Source organism: Myotis daubentonii, chromosome 19, assembly GCF_963259705.1.
Source record: "Myotis daubentonii chromosome 19, mMyoDau2.1, whole genome shotgun sequence".
NCBI classification, from domain to species: domain Eukaryota; kingdom Metazoa; phylum Chordata; class Mammalia; order Chiroptera; family Vespertilionidae; genus Myotis; species Myotis daubentonii.
In genome coordinates, this window is record NC_081858.1 from 1827727 (window position 1) to 1845505 (window position 17779).

At 55.2% G+C, this 17779-nt stretch overlaps 1 protein-coding gene across 3 annotated transcripts in view; it reads left to right on the top strand.

Moving 5' to 3' along the window:
- GRIK4 (glutamate ionotropic receptor kainate type subunit 4) overlaps window positions 1-17779 on the top strand; it is a 261622-nt gene that overhangs the window by 173241 nt on the left and 70602 nt on the right. For all 3 annotated transcript variants that reach the window (XM_059676626.1, XM_059676628.1, XM_059676627.1), the window contains one exon: window positions 16260-16421. In XM_059676626.1, coding sequence (XP_059532609.1) covers window positions 16260-16421 — 162 coding nt within the window. The remainder of the gene's footprint in view (window positions 1-16259; window positions 16422-17779) is intronic.

Sequence of the window (17779 nt, forward strand, 5' to 3'; positions counted from 1 at the left end):
TCCTGTGAGCAGCGCTCTCTGCAGGCAGCGATGGGGCTGTTCACACTGACGCCTCCACAGGCCTCTGCGCCCAGAGCTGAAAGCCCCTGAAAAACCCAGGGGGCCTCTTTCCCCCATTGGGGTTCCCTCCCCAGCCGTCGCCCAGCTCCCCACACTCCTGCCCCCTGCTGGACTGGCTTCCTGGAAGTCCAGCCCCATGTGAAGACCTCACACAGCACACATGCAACTACAGAGCGCTGTCGGGGCGAGCAGCACCAGATCCAGCACCAGAATCGCCCACAGGCCCCACCCCTCAGCATGTCATAAGCCAGGCCCTTCTTTGCTTATGTGTATATTTTTTCTATCTAACACGGCTGTACATTAGATGATTCCCAGTGCAAGACAAAAGCTTTTGCTTAAAGTAAGGAGGCACGGGGGCGGGGGGGGGGGGTGCCCTGAAAGTGGGCAGGAGAGGAAAGAGAGAGTAAAATGCAGTTGTGTCCCGTGTGGGGAGCCCGGGGAGGAGAGAGGAGAGGGCAGGCGGCCAGGGCTGCTGCGTGTGCCAGGGAGGCCAGGGCTGCTCCCCAGGAAGCAGAGAAAGATGCTGGGAAGCAGGGCGACACAGGGGTGACCTCGTGGGGGGAGGCCAGGCATTTGGAGTATGAGTTCCCAGCACAGTAACAAGAACAAGGAGTTGGAGGTGCTTGGCTTAGAGAGTTTTAAGAGATAGCATCACCAATGCTGTGTGCCACCCTCCCTCTTCTCAGAAGTGATGACGATGGTGATCCGGGTGGTTTTTCTGGTGGAAAAGCACTGGCCTGTGAAGTCGGGAGACCCAGCAAGCGCCCCTCTGTCGGGCTCACTGGGTGCCTTGGAGAGTCACACTGATGAGCTGAGCCCCGTCCTCTCATGTGTAACCTGGTGCCACTGGGAGGATGAGGGAGATTGCATCACAACACTTCCCGCTTTCCAAGCGCGTTTCTCCTCGTGGGTGGGCACAGGCCAGGGGAGCCCTGGGAGCACGCGTCCGAGTCTCTGGGCTGGAGCTAACAAGGGTGACGCCGCCTGAGCACCTGGGAGGGGCGGCAGAGCAGGAACGGCAGCAGTGGTGGTGGTGGCGTAACAGTCCCGCACACAGAGGCAGTGCCATTGCGAATGTCGCTGAGAGCCTGGAAGCCCTCGGGGCCTGGGCTTTCTGGAGTGGACAGACCCGCTGCGAGGAGTGAAGAAACTATTTTGAAGTCCATCCTTTCCCCCAGCTGCATTGGGAGTCGGGCTAGCGCAGAGCGGGCCAGGCGTCATAAGGAGGGTAATGCACCCGGCCAGTGTGGCTCAGTGGTTGAGCATCAACCTATGAACCAGGAAATCATGGTTCACTTCCCTGTAAGAGCATATGCCTGGGTTGCAGGCTGGATCCCCAGTAGGGGGCATGCAGGAGGCAGTCAATCAATGATTCTCTCTCATCATTGATGTTTCCATCTCTCTCTCCCTCTCCCTTCCTCTCTGGAAAAAAAATTATATATGATAGTGAGTTATCGTCTGTACTTCTTTAGTCCCTTCCCCCCAAATACAGGTGCCATTGAGCTTTAATCCTCATTTATTCCTTCTCTGAATTTCTCAGGGACCCATCATGGCCCATCTCCCTAAATTTTGCCACAGGATGCAGCAGGCACTCAGATTAGCTATGTCAGGGCCATCACAGTGAGTCGGGAAGACCCAGGCCCTGGCATTAGGTAGATATCTGCTGTGTGACCCTGTGCGATTTACTTAACCTCTCTGAGCCTCAGCGACTCACCTGAGATCCTCAGGACATCCTCTCCACACAGCAGCTGCTTCACAGTGGCCTTTGGTGAGGGAAGGGGCTGTGAAATACTAAGAATACTACACTCACAAGCTAGCCGCTGTGTGGATCCACTAATGAGGTGGGTAGCATGAGTGTTTGCTCACAGATGAGACCACGGAGGGTCTAAGTGGGGATAAAGCAGGACCTTCTGCTAGAGCTGCTGTGAGGGTTAAATGAGGAAATGACAGAAACACGAGTGCAGAACCTGGCTGTGGAAGGCATTAATGAATATCAGCTCCATTATCACTAGGCCACTCAGCAGCTGAGGTGCCTCTCGCTTTGGCTGCGTGAACAAGGGCAGGAATCTGTCCGAGCCCCGGCTTTCAGCTCGTGTGGGCAGATTCCTGGAAGTGGACATGCAGGCTCAGACGGGAGTTATATGCTTAATTTTGGAGGAATGGCCAAACTGTTTTCCAGCAGCACCATTTTCTGTTCACACCAGTAGTTTATGAGGGTGTGAGTCCCTCCATGTCCTCACCAATATTTGTCATTATTTGTTTTTATGATAATAAAACAACTTAGTGCGTCTGAAGAGTTCAGATGTGTTTATTACTATTTGGACTTTGCAAATGGAAAGAAGCAAGACCACATGGCTAAAGTTGAGACCTGATTAAGAAGCTTTATACTGAGGGAAAAAGGCTGGTGTATGAGAACCCAGCCATTCAGGTGGGCAGACCTGGGGCAGTCCCCAGTCAGGCACTCGCTCACCGGGCGCCCAAAGCTCCGAGGGTCCTGGGTTCTCACGGGTACAGTGTGGGTAACGACATCCATCGCTAGAATCTGAGAAAATGAAAAGTTGGCTATTGATAGCACGGTCTCTGATAGGTAATGTCCACGGCTGTAACAGATAAACCCTCGAATCTCATGCTTCACACAGTAGAAGTGTGTTTCTGACTCAGTTGAAGTTTCAAAAGAGAGTCCTGGTCAGCGGGCAGCCTTCCGCAGGGCGTTCAGGGCCCAGGCTCCTCCCACGTATAAATGTGTCCCTAGAAGCCAGGGATGGGGACACGGGAGGTCAGGCGCAGGAGGGCGTGTGGGCCAGGCCTGGAGGGGCACTGGTATTTCTCCTCCCACTTCCACGGCTGGAACTCAGTCGTGTGCCCGCAACCACCTATAAGGGAGACTGGGAAATTTCACCTGCTGCCTGCCCAGGTGGGAGAGGAAAGGTGTGTGGTGATTTCTGGCAATATCTGCCACATGAAGTTATTAATCATCAGATACTCTTTCATGCGTGTGGAAGAGCAATAAGCATCCTACGCTCTGGCATGTCTGTTTAGAGGGAAACGGGTCCTAACCATGGAGATTAGCGGTTCCTCACAAAGGTGTCAGCTCCCTCACCGCTCACAGGGCCGCTCTGGCTACTCCGTGCCGTGGGTGGCCCGTGGTCCTGTGGCATCTCCAGGGGCCTGCACGGGGCGGGTACAGGTTCGCTGTGCTTGTTCCGCTTGTTAATCTGGAAGGAGTCTGTCCAGTTGGCCTCTGGGTTTGGCTCAGAAACTGTTGTCTATAAGACGACGGAAAACGACAGAAGAGTCCGGCCTCTGGGCAAAGCCGAGTCAGCCACTGAGACGGCAGAGCTGCCTTTCAGATCAGAGGCAGAGGGTGATCTGAGCTCATAAACCTAAAAGGTTGCCCAGCTCCCAGCGAGCCTAGAAAGAGGCACATCACTGCCCACAAGGAAAGCACAGTCACCCAGTCCCTGTCAGAGAGCAGAGGGGCCTGGGCCAAAGGAGGGCGATGCCACCCAGGTAGGGAGAAGTGAGGAGAGGTAAGGGCATGGGTCAAAAGTCATGATATGTCAATGAAATGCAAGAATTAATTGGGCACCAAAAGCAGGAGGCTGTGTGGCCTGTGGGCCACTAGGGCTGCTGCCAACATTGCATGGACACCATGACCTCCGTGTTGTTACCATGTGCCAGGCGGGGCCAGAGCTTTGAGCTCTTGGCACCACTACCATGCCGGAGGGCAGGCTGCCACGTGTGCCATAGGAAGCAGGCACCTCAGAGTTTCCTTGGGGAACCTAGAGAGAAGGGCCCAGCGCTGGTGTGGGATGGCGTGGGGAGGGTCACACCGTAGGGCGTCTCACCGGAGTGAGGGCGGGCCATGAAGCAGCATGGCTTCTAGTTTCAGCCCTGCCACTGACTAGCTGGGCGACACAGTCATAGGGATGACATTCATCAAACGAATACCTTCTGCATGGAAAGCTCTGTAACGCGTGCTTCTCCGCTACACCTCACAGTCGCCCAGCAGAGAGCACTGCTTCACCCTCATCTTAAGGATGAGTGAGCTGCGGCTCAGCCAGTGTGCTGTCTTGCTCGAGGTAGTGGAGCCCGATCATGGATCCGCAGCAGCTCTTCCCCCCTCACTTGACCGTGTCCACTCCAGGCAAGCCCAGTCTCTTCACAAGACTCTGTTTCTTTACCTTAACATTATGAGGCAGAACGAAGTGGTCTCTGAGGATCTTTCCAGTCCTGGACTTGTTCCATCCTATACACTGTTGGGAGCATTTCAAGTCATAACACCCTCAGCTGGCACTCCAAGGAGGAACAATCCCTTGATCAGAGGCCCGCATGGTCTGAGGAAGCGAGTTAGCTAACAGCTGCTGGGGTTCCCCCATGCAGCCAGCCGGGGCGTCCTGCAGAAAGGTGGTCCCATGCACCGTCTCTATTTTATTTGGGCAGAATGAATATATGCAGGAAAGTATTATCCTCTGTGTCTATGTTATTGTTAAGCAGATAGATCCTATGTTTATTTTTCTAAAGCTTTATCAGAGAGATGAGTCATAAGTAATTGAAATTGCTAAAATTATTACAGAGAGGGGACTGGGGGCAGACAGGGAGGGAAGGAACTGACTCCGGAGGAGGAAGTGATGTGCTCCTGCCCGCCTCTCCTGCCCCTTCTTCTGGCAAGCCAACCCCACTCTTCTTCAGGCCTTGCTTTGATGTCACATCTTCAATGAGGTCTCCCCTGACACCCCGGTTGAACTCACTGGCACACTCTCACAGAGCCCTGTGTTCTGCATTTTGTAGCATCATCTCAAGTGGGAACTCCTTCCATAGCTGACTCCTCTGCCAGACTTTGAGCTCCATCACTATAACCTGAGTGGCCTACTGGCACATAGTGGGTGCTCAGTAAGTATATGTTGAGTGGATGAATGGAGCAGTTCACAACATCATAGTCTGAGGGCTAGAAGGGCTGGCCAGGTGAGAGAGCTCACCTCCTTGCATCCAACAGGAATTCAGCTCATCCCCTCTACGCCCATGAGCATGAAGACTTGCAGCTCAGCCAAGTGGACCACACAATAACTACTCAATCTGGAGTGCCTTCCTTCATGCTGGCTGGACAGAGTAGAATGAAGGGTGTGCAGGGCCACGAAGGGGGTTAGTTCAGGGTTCAAGAGCCACATTTCCAAGGGTCCTAATGAGTGAGAGCAATGTCAAGACCTGAGGCCAGGGCTGGCACCAAGAACGACCACTGAGGTAGGAAGAGGCAGAGGAGACCAAGGACGGTGTGACTCCTTGTACTGTGGCCTGTCACCTGGGCTGCTTGCTCCACTGGCCACAATCTGCTCAGGTTGGCCTTGGTCACATGGCCTCTTCGGGCCAGGATCTGCACCTCACTCGGGAAGCCAGAACCCAAAGGTCTTTGAAAAAAAACCTCCCCTTCAGGTTTTAAAGGTCATTATGAAATTGTCTGGGGCTTGGCACGTGAAGTTGTGTGAGCCTCCTGACTGTTGAAACAGAGGATGGAAACATGGCTTAATGGAGGCAGCAAGAGCCTCAGATCGGAGAAGACCTGACTTTGAATCTGGGCCCTGCCATGTATCAGATGTATATGTGGCACATTGTTCAACCTGTTGGAGTCTGTTTTTCCTTTTGTAAATTGGAATAATTCTTACAGGATCATTTTGTAAAGAACATGGAAAATTTAAAAACCTCAGTGAGCTGCTAGTCAACATTATTTACCTTCCATCGCTTTTTGCCCACTTCATGTTGAGTATTTCCATCCTTAGACCTCAGTTTTCTGGTTTGCTGCCTGCCTCTGGCTTTCTGAAACTCTGAAGCCATTGGGGACATTTCAAAATTGGCTTCTTACCCAGTTGGAACTATAGTTTCCAGGGTGCTTGAGCCTCTTCATTATCTTGTAGTCATTTACCAAAAGCACCCCCACACCCCTACACATACATGCATTCTTACACATACATCCATATATATATACATTCCTACACACACATCCCTACATATAAAGCATTCTTACATACACACACCCCTACACATGCATGCATTGCTACACACACACACACACACACACACACACGCACATGCACGCCTGCACTCACAGAGCTGGCCAAGAGCCACATCCATCAGTTAGACACCTTTCTAAGTGCTGGAGCAGTTGACTCTGAAGTGTAGTTTGTTGTAAAATTACTAAGACTGTCCACATATTTCAGTTCTATTGAGCCTTTTAGGAGGAACACACTGCACAGCACAGTACGCTTTGGTGAATAGATACGTTTTAAGTGCAGCTAGAAAAGAGTAACGGAGTGAGTGTCCCCATGTGTCTGAGCTCCCAAGGCACCACCCACCGAATGCAGACCGCGAGTGGTGGCAGATCTGACAGTGACATACATGGATACCACAGCACCTTAAAGAGAAACTTTGCTCCAAAACTGTGCTCTCTCCCGCTGCTACGCCTCCTGTACGTGCTCTCTGACCTTGGCCATCAGAGGAGGGTGTGCTTAGGAGGCAGGAGCAGCAGGGATCTTTGGAAGAAGATCCGGGAGGCATCGACAGAAGAATTAGTCTTTGTATTTGCATTTGGCTGACAGCGGGAAGTCCTTGGCCCAGGTTATAGGATTATGATTAGTCAGACATGATTAAGCAAATGTTAAAATGAACTATACTTATTCATCAAGCATTTATTAAATGCCTACTGTGTGCTGGGGAATGCAAGCAACATTGGGATGTGGCTTAAAAAGCGCTCAGTCTGCAAATGAGAGATGCCGACGCCCAGAGGAGGTGGCCTTTGGTGCTAGGGGGAGAGGGGGCTTAAAGAAAGGTTTACAGATATGGCTTTCTTTGAATCATTTATTAAAAGCTGGTTAGAGCCCTGGCCGGTTGTTCAGTGGTTAGAGCATCAGTGGGTTCCATTCCTAGTCAAGGGCACTTACCTTGGTTGCAGTTTCCCCAGCCTCAGAAGGACACATGCAGAGGCAACCAATTGATGTGTCTCTCTCATGTCAGTGTCTCTCTCTCTCCCCCTCCTCCCTCCCTTTCACTCCCTCTAGAAATCAATAGAAAAAATTATCCTTGGGTGAGGAGCTTACAAAAGCTGGTTAGGAATGAGAATGGGAGTGTGTGACGTGTAGGCAGAGGCCCGGCATGGGCATGAGGAAGAGCAAGGAGCCTGCCCTGGTGAAGCCGGGGTGTGACGAAGAGGGGAGCCAGAGCCACTAAGGAAGGTCCCGGTCCCAGAAGACCAATCTGTCCTGCAAAGTTGCCAGCGTTTTCAGCAGAGGAGTTGGCATGGAGGGCCCAGGATCTAGCCTTGGCTGCCCCCGTCACTGACAGCCGGGTCAAGTCCTTCCTCCTCTGAGGAAAGTCTAGAGGCTCCATAGACTCAAACGCTGTTGCTTCATGGTTGGATGAAGAGGTGATAAATGGCTGGATGCAGTCTCCTGCCTTCCTGTTTCCCATGTGAAGTGCTTGACTTTCCTCTTCGTGCGTGTCCTTGTTCTTGCCTGTGTTGCCTATCTTTCCAGTGCCCTCCGCTGTCCAGGTTGCCTGAGTAGGGCAGCTACCTGACTCTCCCTCGCCCTTGTCCAGAAGTCCTGTCCTGTGACCCAGGTCCAGCCCATCTCCTCAGAGCCTGATGTGTGCCAAGATGGCAGTGACTGATGACAGCATCTCTCAGACCTCAGCTTTGCAATCAGCCCTCAGCTTAGGAAAAGCAACAGAAATACTGGCAGAAGGGACCGCCTCTGCCTGCCTTCCTGGCTCTTATACTGACCATTTTGGGGAACGTGCCTCCCACTGGCCTCTGAGAATGAGCACCTTGTGAGCAGGGACCAGCCTGCTCAGCGTAGTTTCTCGTGCCAAACACACGATGAGTGTCCTGGAGGGAATGCTTGTGGATTTATGAAATGAATGAGGCAAAAATGGTCAAGATCTCAAAAATCTCCTATTATGTGCATTTCCCTCCTGCTGTGGGAGTCACCCGAGAGACCAGTGCCCTGAATCCTTCCCTGGTCACACCTCCTGAGTGACCTTGAGCATGTTGGACAGCGAGCTGCCAGTGGCGGGAGCCCATCCTTGGTCCTGCTAGAGATGGGGCAGGCCGAGACTGCTGATTCACAGCTCCGCTCACCTTCCTCAACAGCCTGCCGCACCGCTGGTGAGATGGGGCGGTGCACTGGGTCGCAACATGCCTGAGGCTAATGAGCTAGGACCTGGACAGAGAGGTTTCGCACCCCGTGGCTGGGAAGGAGGCTGAACTTAATGGGGGTGCAGGGCCTCGGTGAGGAGCACAGTGTCCACCATGTCAGCTTGACCCTGAGCTTCTGTTCACAGTTAATAGTTATTTAGTCGCGGAGGCACAGGACGGAGACAGTCACAGCTGCGGGGTCGAAGTGTTCTGCCTTCCTCTTCCCGGGAGCAGATGGTTGTGGGAACACAGGCTGCCCCGATGCCAGGCAGGCTGGGAAGGCCTGGGTCTCGCCGCTGCTCAGCCGCCCCCCTCCCCCAGCCTCGCCAGGTGGCCATTTCTCTGTTCCTCACCCTCTGCTCCCTCTCTGGTGCTGCCACTATGGCCTCCAGATCCTTGGGAGGGGACCTTAGGGTTTCTCTTCCCAGCATATTCATAAGGAGAGAATCAAGATCCATGCGCACCTGCTTCAGCCCAGCGCTCCCAGCCCTGTCTGCCATTTAGTTAAGAGGTGGCAGCCAGGCCTTGAGGCTGGGGAGCTGGGCCTGAAAAAGAGAGGGAGTTGTGCGTTCTGAGTTAGAGCTTGTGGTGGGCAGGAACCAGGACTCTAATCCCCTCCAGTCCTGGAATGTATTAAGTTCATGAAAAATCCCTCTCCATCATCTGAACTTGGGTGTATAATGCATGTTTAACTGTGTTTGGAGCAGCATTTCCCAATGTGTCTGAAAGAAGAAACTGAGAGGCAGCCATGGCTTCTGAGAGGCTCCATGGCCAGTGTGCTGGGGAGTGCAGTGTGCTGCAAAGAGCAGTGTGCTCAAAGGACAGTGTGCTGGAAGGGCAGTGTGCTGGAAGGGCAGTGTGCTGCAAAGAGCAGTGTGCTGGGAAGTGCAGTGCGCTGCAAAGAGCAATGTGCTGGAAGGGCAGTGTGCTGCAAAGAGCAGTGTGCTGGAAGTGCAGTGTGCTGCAAAGAGCAGTGTGCTGGAAGGGCAGTGTGCTGGAAGGGCAGTGTGCTGGGAAGAGCAATGGGCTGGAAGGGCAGTGTGCTGCAAAGAGCAGTGTGCTGGAAGTGCAGTGTGCTGCAAAGAGCAGTGTGCTGGAAGGGCAGTGTGCTGAAAGGGCAGTGTGCTGGGAAGAGCAATGGGCTAGAAGGGCAGTGTGCTGGAAGGGCAGTGTGCTGGGAAGAGCAGTGTGCTGGGAAGAGCAATGGGCTGGAAGGGCAGTGTGCTGGAAGGGCAGTGTGCTGCAAAGAGCAGTGTGCTGGGAAGAGCAGTGTGCTGGAAGGGCAGTGTGCTGCAAAGAGCAATGTGCTGGAAGTGCAGTGTGCTGCAAAGAGCAGTGTGCTGGAAGGGCAGTGTGCTGGAAGGGCAGTGTGCTGGGAAGAGCAATGGGCTGGAAGGGCAGTGTGCTAGAAGGGCAGTGTGCTGGGAAGAGCAGTGTGCTGGGAAGAGCAGTGTGCTGGAAGGACAGTGTGCTGGAAGGACAGTGTGCTGGAAGGGCAGTGTGCTGGAAGGGCAGTGTGCTGGAAGGGCAGTGTGCTGGAAGGACAGTGTGCTGGAAGGGCAGTGTGCTGGAAGGGCAGTGTGCTGCAAAGAGCAGTGTGCTGGGAAGAGCAGTGTGCTGGAAGGGCAGTGTGCTGGGAAGAGCAATGGGCTGGAAGGGCAGTGTGCTGGAAGGGCAGTGTGCTGGGAAGAGCAGTGTGCTGGGAGGAGCAGTGTGCTGGAAGGACAGTGTGCTGGAAGGGCAGTGTGCTGGAAGGGCAGTGTGCTGGAAGGGCAGTGTGCTGGAAGGGCAGTGTGCTGGAAGGGCAGTGTGCTGGAAGGGCAGTGTGCTGCAAAGAGCAGTGTGCTGGGAAGAGCAGTGTGCTGGAAGGACAGTGTGCTGGAAGGACAGTGTGCTGGAAGGGCAGTGTGCTGGAAGGACAGTGTGCTGGAAGGACAGTGTGCTGGAAGGGCAGTGTGCTGGAAGGACAGTGTGCTGGAAGGGCAGTGTGCTGCAAAGAGCAATGTGCTGGAAGTGCAGTGTGCTGCAAAGAGCAGTGTGCTGGAAGGGCAGTGTGCTGGAAGGGCAGTGTGCTGGGAAGAGCAATGGGCTGGAAGGGCAGTGTGCTGGAAGGGCAGTGTGCTGGGAAGAGCAGTGTGCTGGAAGGACAGTGTGCTGGAAGGACAGTGTGCTGGAAGGGCAGTGTGCTGGAAGGACAGTGTGCTGGAAGGGCAGTGTGCTGGAAGGGCAGTGTGCTGGGAAGAGCAGTGTGCTGGGAAGAGGAGTGTGCTGGAAGGACAGTGTGCTGGAAGGACAGTGTGCTGGAAGGGCAGTGTGCTGGAAGGACAGTGTGCTGGAAGGGCAGTGTGCTGGAAGGGCAGTGTGCTGGAAGGGCAGTGTGCTGGAAGGACAGTGTGCTGGAAGGGCAGTGTGCTGGAAGGGCAGTGTGCTGCAAAGAGCAGTGTGCTGGGAAGAGCAGTGTGCTGGAAGGACAGTGTGCTGGAAGGACAGTGTGCTGGAAGGACAGTGTGCTGGAAGGACAGTGTGCTGGAAGGGCAGTGTGCTGGAAGGACAGTGTGCTGGAAGGGCAGTGTGCTGGAAGGACAGTGTGCTGGAAGGGCAGTGTGCTGGAAGGGCAGTGTGCTGGAAGGACAGTGTGCTGGAAGGGCAGTGTGCTGGAAGGGCAGTGTGCTGCAAAGAGCAGTGTGATGGAAGGACAGTGTGCTGGAAGGGCAGTGTGCTGGAAGGGCAGTGTGCTGCAAAGAGCAGTGTGCTGGGAAGAGCAGTGTGCTGGAAGGACAGTGTGCTGGAAGGACAGTGTGCTGGAAGGACAGTGTGCTGGAAGGACAGTGTGCTGGAAGGGCAGTGTGCTGGAAGGACAGTGTGCTGGAAGGGCAGTGTGCTGGAAGGGCAGTGTGCTGCAAAGAGCAGTGTGCTGGGAAGAGCAGTGTGCTGGAAGGACAGTGTGCTGGAAGGGCAGTGTGCTGGAAGGGCAGTGTGCTGCAAAGAGCAGTGTGCTTGGAAGAGCAGTGTGCTGGAAGGACAGTGTGCTGGAAGGACAGTGTGCTGGAAGGGCAGTGTGCTGGGAGGACAGTGTGCTGGAAGGACAGTGTGCTGGAAGGGCAGTGTGCTGGAAGGACAGTGTGCTGGAAGGGCAGTGTGCTGCAAAGAGCAATGTGCTGGAAGTGCAGTGTGCTGCAAAGAGCAGTGTGCTGGAAGGGCAGTGTGCTGGAAGGGCAGTGTGCTGGGAAGAGCAATGGGCTGGAAGGGCAGTGTGCTGGAAGGGCAGTGTGCTGGGAAGAGCAGTGTGCTGGGAAGAGCAGTGTGCTGGAAGGACAGTGTGCTGGAAGGGCAGTGTGCTGGAAGGACAGTGTGCTGGAAGGGCAGTGTGCTGGAAGGGCAGTGTGCTGGAAGGGCAGTGTGCTGCAAAGAGCAGTGTGCTGGGAATAGCTGTGTGCTGGAAGGACAGTGTGCTGGAAGGGCAGTGTGCTGGAAGGACAGTGTGCTGGAAGGACAGTGTGCTGGAAGGGCAGTGTGCTGGAAGGACAGTGTGCTGGAAGGGCAGTGTGCTGCAAAGAGCAATGTGCTGGAAGTGCAGTGTGCTGCAAAGAGCAGTGTGCTGGAAGGGCAGTGTGCTGGAAGGGCAGTGTGCTGGAAGGACAGTGTGCTGGAAGGACAGTGTGCTGGAAGGGCAGTGTGCTGGAAGGACAGTGTGCTGGAAGGGCAGTGTGCTGGAAGGACAGTGTGCTGGAAGGGCAGTGTGCTGGAAGGGCAGTGTGCTGGAAGGACAGTGTGCTGGAAGGGCAGTGTGCTGGAAGGGCAGTGTGCTGCGAAGAGCAGTGTGCTGGGAAGAGCAGTGTGCTGGAAGGACAGTGTGCTGGAAGGACAGTGTGCTGGAAGGACAGTGTGCTGGAAGGACAGTGTGCTGGAAGGACAGTGTGCTGGAAGGGCAGTGTGCTGGAAGGACAGTGTGCTGGAAGGGCAGTGTGCTGGAAGGGCAGTGTGCTGGAAGGACAGTGTGCTGGAAGGGCAGTGTGCTGGAAGGACAGTGTGCTGGAAGGGCAGTGTGCTGGAAGGGCAGTGTGCTGCAAAGAGCAGTGTGCTGGGAAGAGCAGTGTGCTGGAAAGACAGTGTGCTGGAAGGACAGTGTGCTGGAAGGGCAGTGTGCTGGGAGGACAGTGTGCTGGAAGGACAGTGTGCTGGAAGGGCAGTGTGCTGGAAGGACAGTGTGCTGGAAGGGCAGTGTGCTGCAAAGAGCAATGTGCTGGAAGTGCAGTGTGCTGCAAAGAGCAGTGTGCTGGAAGGGCAGTGTGCTGGAAGGGCAGTGTGCTGGGAAGAGCAATGGGCTGGAAGGGCAGTGTGCTGGAAGGGCAGTGTGCTGGGAAGAGCAGTGTGCTGGGAAGAGCAGTGTGCTGGAAGGACAGTGTGCTGGAAGGACAGTGTGCTGGAAGGGCAGTGCGCTGGAAGGACAGTGTGCTGGAAGGGCAGTGTGCTGGAAGGGCAGTGTGCTGGAAGGGCAGTGTGCTGGAAGGACAGTGTGCTGGAAGGGCAGTGTGCTGGAAGGGCAGTGTGCTGCAAAGAGCAGTGTGCTGGGAAGAGCAGTGTGCTGGAAGGACAGTGTGCTGGAAGGACAGTGTGCTGGAAGGACAGTGTGCTGGAAGGGCAGTGTGCTGGAAGTACAGTGTGCTGGAAGGGCAGTGTGCTGGAAGGGCAGTGTGCTGCAAAGAGCAGTGTGCTGGGAAGAGCAGTGTGCTGGAAGGACAGTGTGCTGGAAGGACAGTGTGCTGGAAGGGCAGTGTGCTGGAAGGACAGTGTGCTGGAAGGACAGTGTGCTGGAAGGGCAGTGTGCTGGAAGGACAGTGTGCTGGAAGGGCAGTGTGCTGGAAGGGCAGTGTGCTGGGAAGTGCAGGGTGAACCAGAATCCAGCTCCAGCTCCATGTTGCACATCTGTAAGGCACTACATGTGGATAAATGTGAATCTTAAAGAGGCAGATATCTCATCCAATGCTTTCTAATTTTATTTGAACATGAAACTTTCTTTTTATGAAGTTTTTATTAATGGCTCCTGGAAAAGCTAATTCCCTGGGGAACCCACTTTGGGAAGCACTGGCTTAGGTGTTATCATGTAGAAACTGGCAGCTGTTTCCCATATTTGTTTAGGAACCAGGGTTCAGTTTCATTCAGAGAGGCTAAGCTTAGTCACAAGAAGCATTTCATAAATGAGGGGGCTTAGGGAGGAGACTCCCAGCGTGCCCTGGGACACTGTGATAAGAAACACTCTGCTGCCTCTGTGGCTCTTTTACAAGCTCTCCCGTGAGTTACTGTAAACGGAATGAGTTATCAAGGAAGATTCTAGATCCTTTCATCTTAAGGGGACTTTGAGAAAAAGAATATAATTGTGAGGGATAAGAAAGTAGGAATGAAAAGGCCAGAAGACAGACTGGCTGACTTCTAGAAGGGCTGTCCTAGGAGTGTGCAGTGAACATTCATTCTACTAAACATACATTCGAAGGAAACACCTTCCTTTTTAAAAAAAAAAATATTTTTATTGATTTCAGAGAGGAAGGGAGAGAGAGATATAGAAACATCAATGATGAGAGAGAATTATTGATCGTCTGCCTCTTGCACACCCCCTACTAGGGATCAATCCTGCAACTCAGGCATGTGCTCTTGCCCAGAGTTGAACCTAGGACTTTCAGTCCACAGGCCGACGCTCTATCCACTGAGCCAAACTGGCCAGGACAGGAAACACCTTCCTAACTCAGATCTCCAAGGTGGCATCCCAAGGTCTCGTAGAGCATTTCAGTGACTATCACATGTTGAGCACTTCCCATGTGCAGATATGATGCTAAGCCTGTGCGTGCATCTTATATGTTCCTTGAAACAGCCTCTGAGGTCGCTGTCTTTATTGTTCCCACTTTACAAAGTAGGCACCTGAAGCCTAGAGAGTTAAAGGCCTTCCCTAAGGCCATACATCAGTGTGGTGAGGAACCCGGATCTGAGCACAGAGCCCTTACCTACTATATGCCCCCAGTCGCCACAGTGATCTCTGGGCATCTGAGGCCCGTCAGGCCATGCATGTAGGGAGAGGATGGAGGAGAGGTGCCAGCTGCCCACAGGACAGGAGACAAGGGAGAGGGGACACCTCTCTGGTCCCCACCCAGCCATATCAGTGAGGACCCTGGGTGCCGGCAGCCGCCTGCCTGGTGCCCCGGCCACCCTCCCTTGAGATGCATCCTTCTCATGTGCCATCTGCCTCACGCTGGCGATAGCCCCAGCACGTGGGCAGCTGCCGTGTTAGGACAGACTATCAGCTTAGGAGTCTCTCTGTTCTCTGGCACATTCCGTTCCCCTAACAGGAACATGGTGGGACCCAAAACACAATGAGTCATCAAGCAACTCAGAGTGTCAGGGGCTGGTGTCTCCATAGGGATCTTTACAGCATCTCCCAAAGGGATCTTCAGTCTGCAAGCTGCATGGAGTGGCTGGACTCTGCACAGGGAGCTCCGCACAACCTGGTCCCGGCATTGGCTGGCACAGACCCAAGGGAGGATGTGAAGATGCGCAGGGGCCTGGGGGAGCTCAGTCTCAGGGAGAGACCACCGAGGAGAGCAGCGCTGTCCTGGAGGAGGCAGCCAGGGAGTCTGCCCATCGGGCTGCGTGGCAATGGGTTGTCGGGGTCTGTACCTGCCATGTGCCTGCTGGCTGCGGGCTCTGTGTGAGGCACTCGAAATGAGCATGTGATGAAAGGGACTTCCTGCACAAAAGTGAACCACATATGAAGGCGCTGTTCTCAGAGCGGGGTCAGAGAGCTGAATCATCCACACCCTGCCGCCTGGCCTGCTGGAGGGGCCGTGGGCGCGGGGCGCCCAGTGAACAGAGGGGCCCAGGGCTCCAAGCTCAGCCCACTGAGGAGGGCTGTTCTCCCTTGATACGGACTGGCTTCCATGGGACCCAGGCTTGGGGTTTTAGTTTGCTGAGATGAGACCTGGCTGGGGCCAGGTGACCAGGTGACATGGGTTCTGGGAGAATCCCCTTGAGCTTCTGAATGTCACTGCCCCGGAGGGGAGCTCCCTGGCTGCCTGCGCGGAAGGACAGCCCCACCTGCCCAGCACAGCTGCTGCAGGCACTTCCTCGGGCGCTGGCTCCTGAGCCTGCACGCTCCTCGGGACGGACCTGCGCCTGCGCCTGGTGCACAGTAGACACCCAAGTGTTGTAATGAATGAAAATGACATAATAAAGGAGCCCTGTCCTCAGCCTGCAGGTTTGAAGAAAGCAAATTTGATCCTTGTCCCTTCTCTGTGACCACCCCCTCGGGTCCCATCGCTTACAGGACAGAGCGCCAGCTCCTCGGCTGGCACTGCCCAGGCTCGGCCCCGCCAATCTGTCCAGCTCATTTCTCACCACTCCCCACCGTGTGCCCTATGTGCTAACCCAGTAAACCCCAAATTTCAGAGTGCATAACGCCTGCGGACCTGCTGAAAGTGCCGCGCCCCAGAGCCCCGCTTCAGGGGCACTAGGTAGGCACCAGAGGCATCACTCCTGTTAGATTTGCCAGTGAGCCTGGTGGCAGGTTCCTCGGACCACACTCTGAGAAGTGATGCCGCTATCCCTGGGCACTGTGGGCAGCGAGTGGAAGAGCCACGCGCTTCTTCCCCGCTGAGCCTTTGTGGCCTGGGGCCTTCTGCCTGAGTGGCCATTGCCCGTTCCCATTTTTTGCCCAGCAAATTCCTACACACTGTTCCTGATAGCTCGGTGGGCACCTCGTGTGACACTGCTGCCTCCATCAGGCACATGAGTGTTCTTCCTCTCCTCCCCGAACCCTACACACGCTCTTAGGGACCCTGCTGCTCATTTCCTCTTCTCCCAGCACCTGCTCTCAGAAGAACAGCTCAGCCCTTGCTGGGGCCTCCCTGCCCAGCAGAGGAATGGCCTGAGTGTGCAGCTGACTCGCGGGACAGTGAGTGGTGCCAGCGAGTCCCTCCCACGTCCCCCCTTCCTAACTCTGCTCTCTCCTGACTGTGGGTTTTTCCAGGAGTTCTCGCTCCAGAGCGTGGACAGCCTCGTGGATGACCGTGTCAACATCCTGGGATTTTCCATTTTCAACCAATCCCACACTTTCTTCCGAGAGTTTGCACAGAGCCTCAACCAGTCCTGGCAGGAGAACTGTGACCACGCACCCTTCCGCGGGCCCGCAGTGAGTGCCACCCGAGCCCTCCCGATGCTGGGGCCTCCCTCTGTGGGCAGCCAGGACACAAGCCTCCTGGGGCCCGCCTTCTCCAGGCCCAGCTGGAAGGGGGTTCCAGGAAACAGCGCACCCATGCTGTGCGTGTCACCAGCATGCTGAGGGGAGATGTGGGGACAGCGTGCGGGGAGCCTCCCGGGCCACACTCCTGATAGCACTGTTGCTGAGAACTGCCCGTGTTTAGAACCCAAGGACATTGCTACTGGAAATCCCTTAGCTCGTCTGTCCCTCACTTTTCAGATGGGGAACGCAGGCCACATGGGAGTGGGCGGTGTGGGGGTCTCGTTCAAGGGCAGACGCCAGGCCTTTTGCACGTAAAACTAGATTCTGAGGGTCTGACTCCGGGTCCAGTGCTCCTCGCACACCTGGACCACGGCCCCGAGGAGGTGCTCACCCAGAGGCGTGCGCGGCGCCCTCACCGTGTTCTCCTCACACTTCCGCTCCCTCCTGTGTGAGTGGAAGCAAAGGTGTCCCTGCCGCTCCCCATTGGGTGTGACATCCTTTCATGTAGGACGGGGCGAGGGTTTGCTTGTGTCCATTTGCAAAAGGCAGGTTCTGACGAGACGGGCAGGGGTGGCTTCCTAGGCCCTGTCCTCGCTGGGTTTTGGTGAAGCCCCTCAGGCAGCTTCTGTGATGATCAGACAACTTTCTGAGGGAGCTGCTGCCAGGGACTCTGCTTGAAGATGATGGTACCGAGGCCAGAAGGTGAAGGAAGCAGCCAGGCCACAGCTCAGGAGCAGAGGAGGTGGGCTCAGAGCCCAGGCCAGGCCGTTCACAGGTCACAGTTCTGACCACTGCCTTTGGCCTTTCTCCAGGACCGCCCCTCCTGTGCACACTGACTGTCGACTGGCCGGCCAAATGAAGCAGCCAGTGGGCGTCTGTCAAATGAATGACTGAGCGGGCGAGGGAGGCCGGTGGGACGTGAGTTGAGGATGTAGAGAAACGGGAACAATCAGGTGCAGGAACTGGGTGCCCTCCTGCGTGGCATCCTCTTCTGGGCTTTAACGTGGGAGTGGCCCTGGCTTTGAGAAGACATGTCCAGAGGCAAGGACGACGCTGGACGGTGCACATGGGCACCTAATTGGTATTGGCCAGAATGGTGACCTCGCAGTGGGTGGGCCGAAGGATAAAATGACTTTCCGCCCAGCGCTGCCGGCTGCATTATGTGGCGGGGAAGCCTTAGGAAGGAGGGGGCACCTGCAGAGCAGGGAGCGTTGATGGGAAGAATGACGGGGAGGGGCGTAGAGCCGAGTCCAGGGAACCCCTCGCTGCACTGAATGCGGTGTTTTGACCTGAAAGGTGAGAACCCA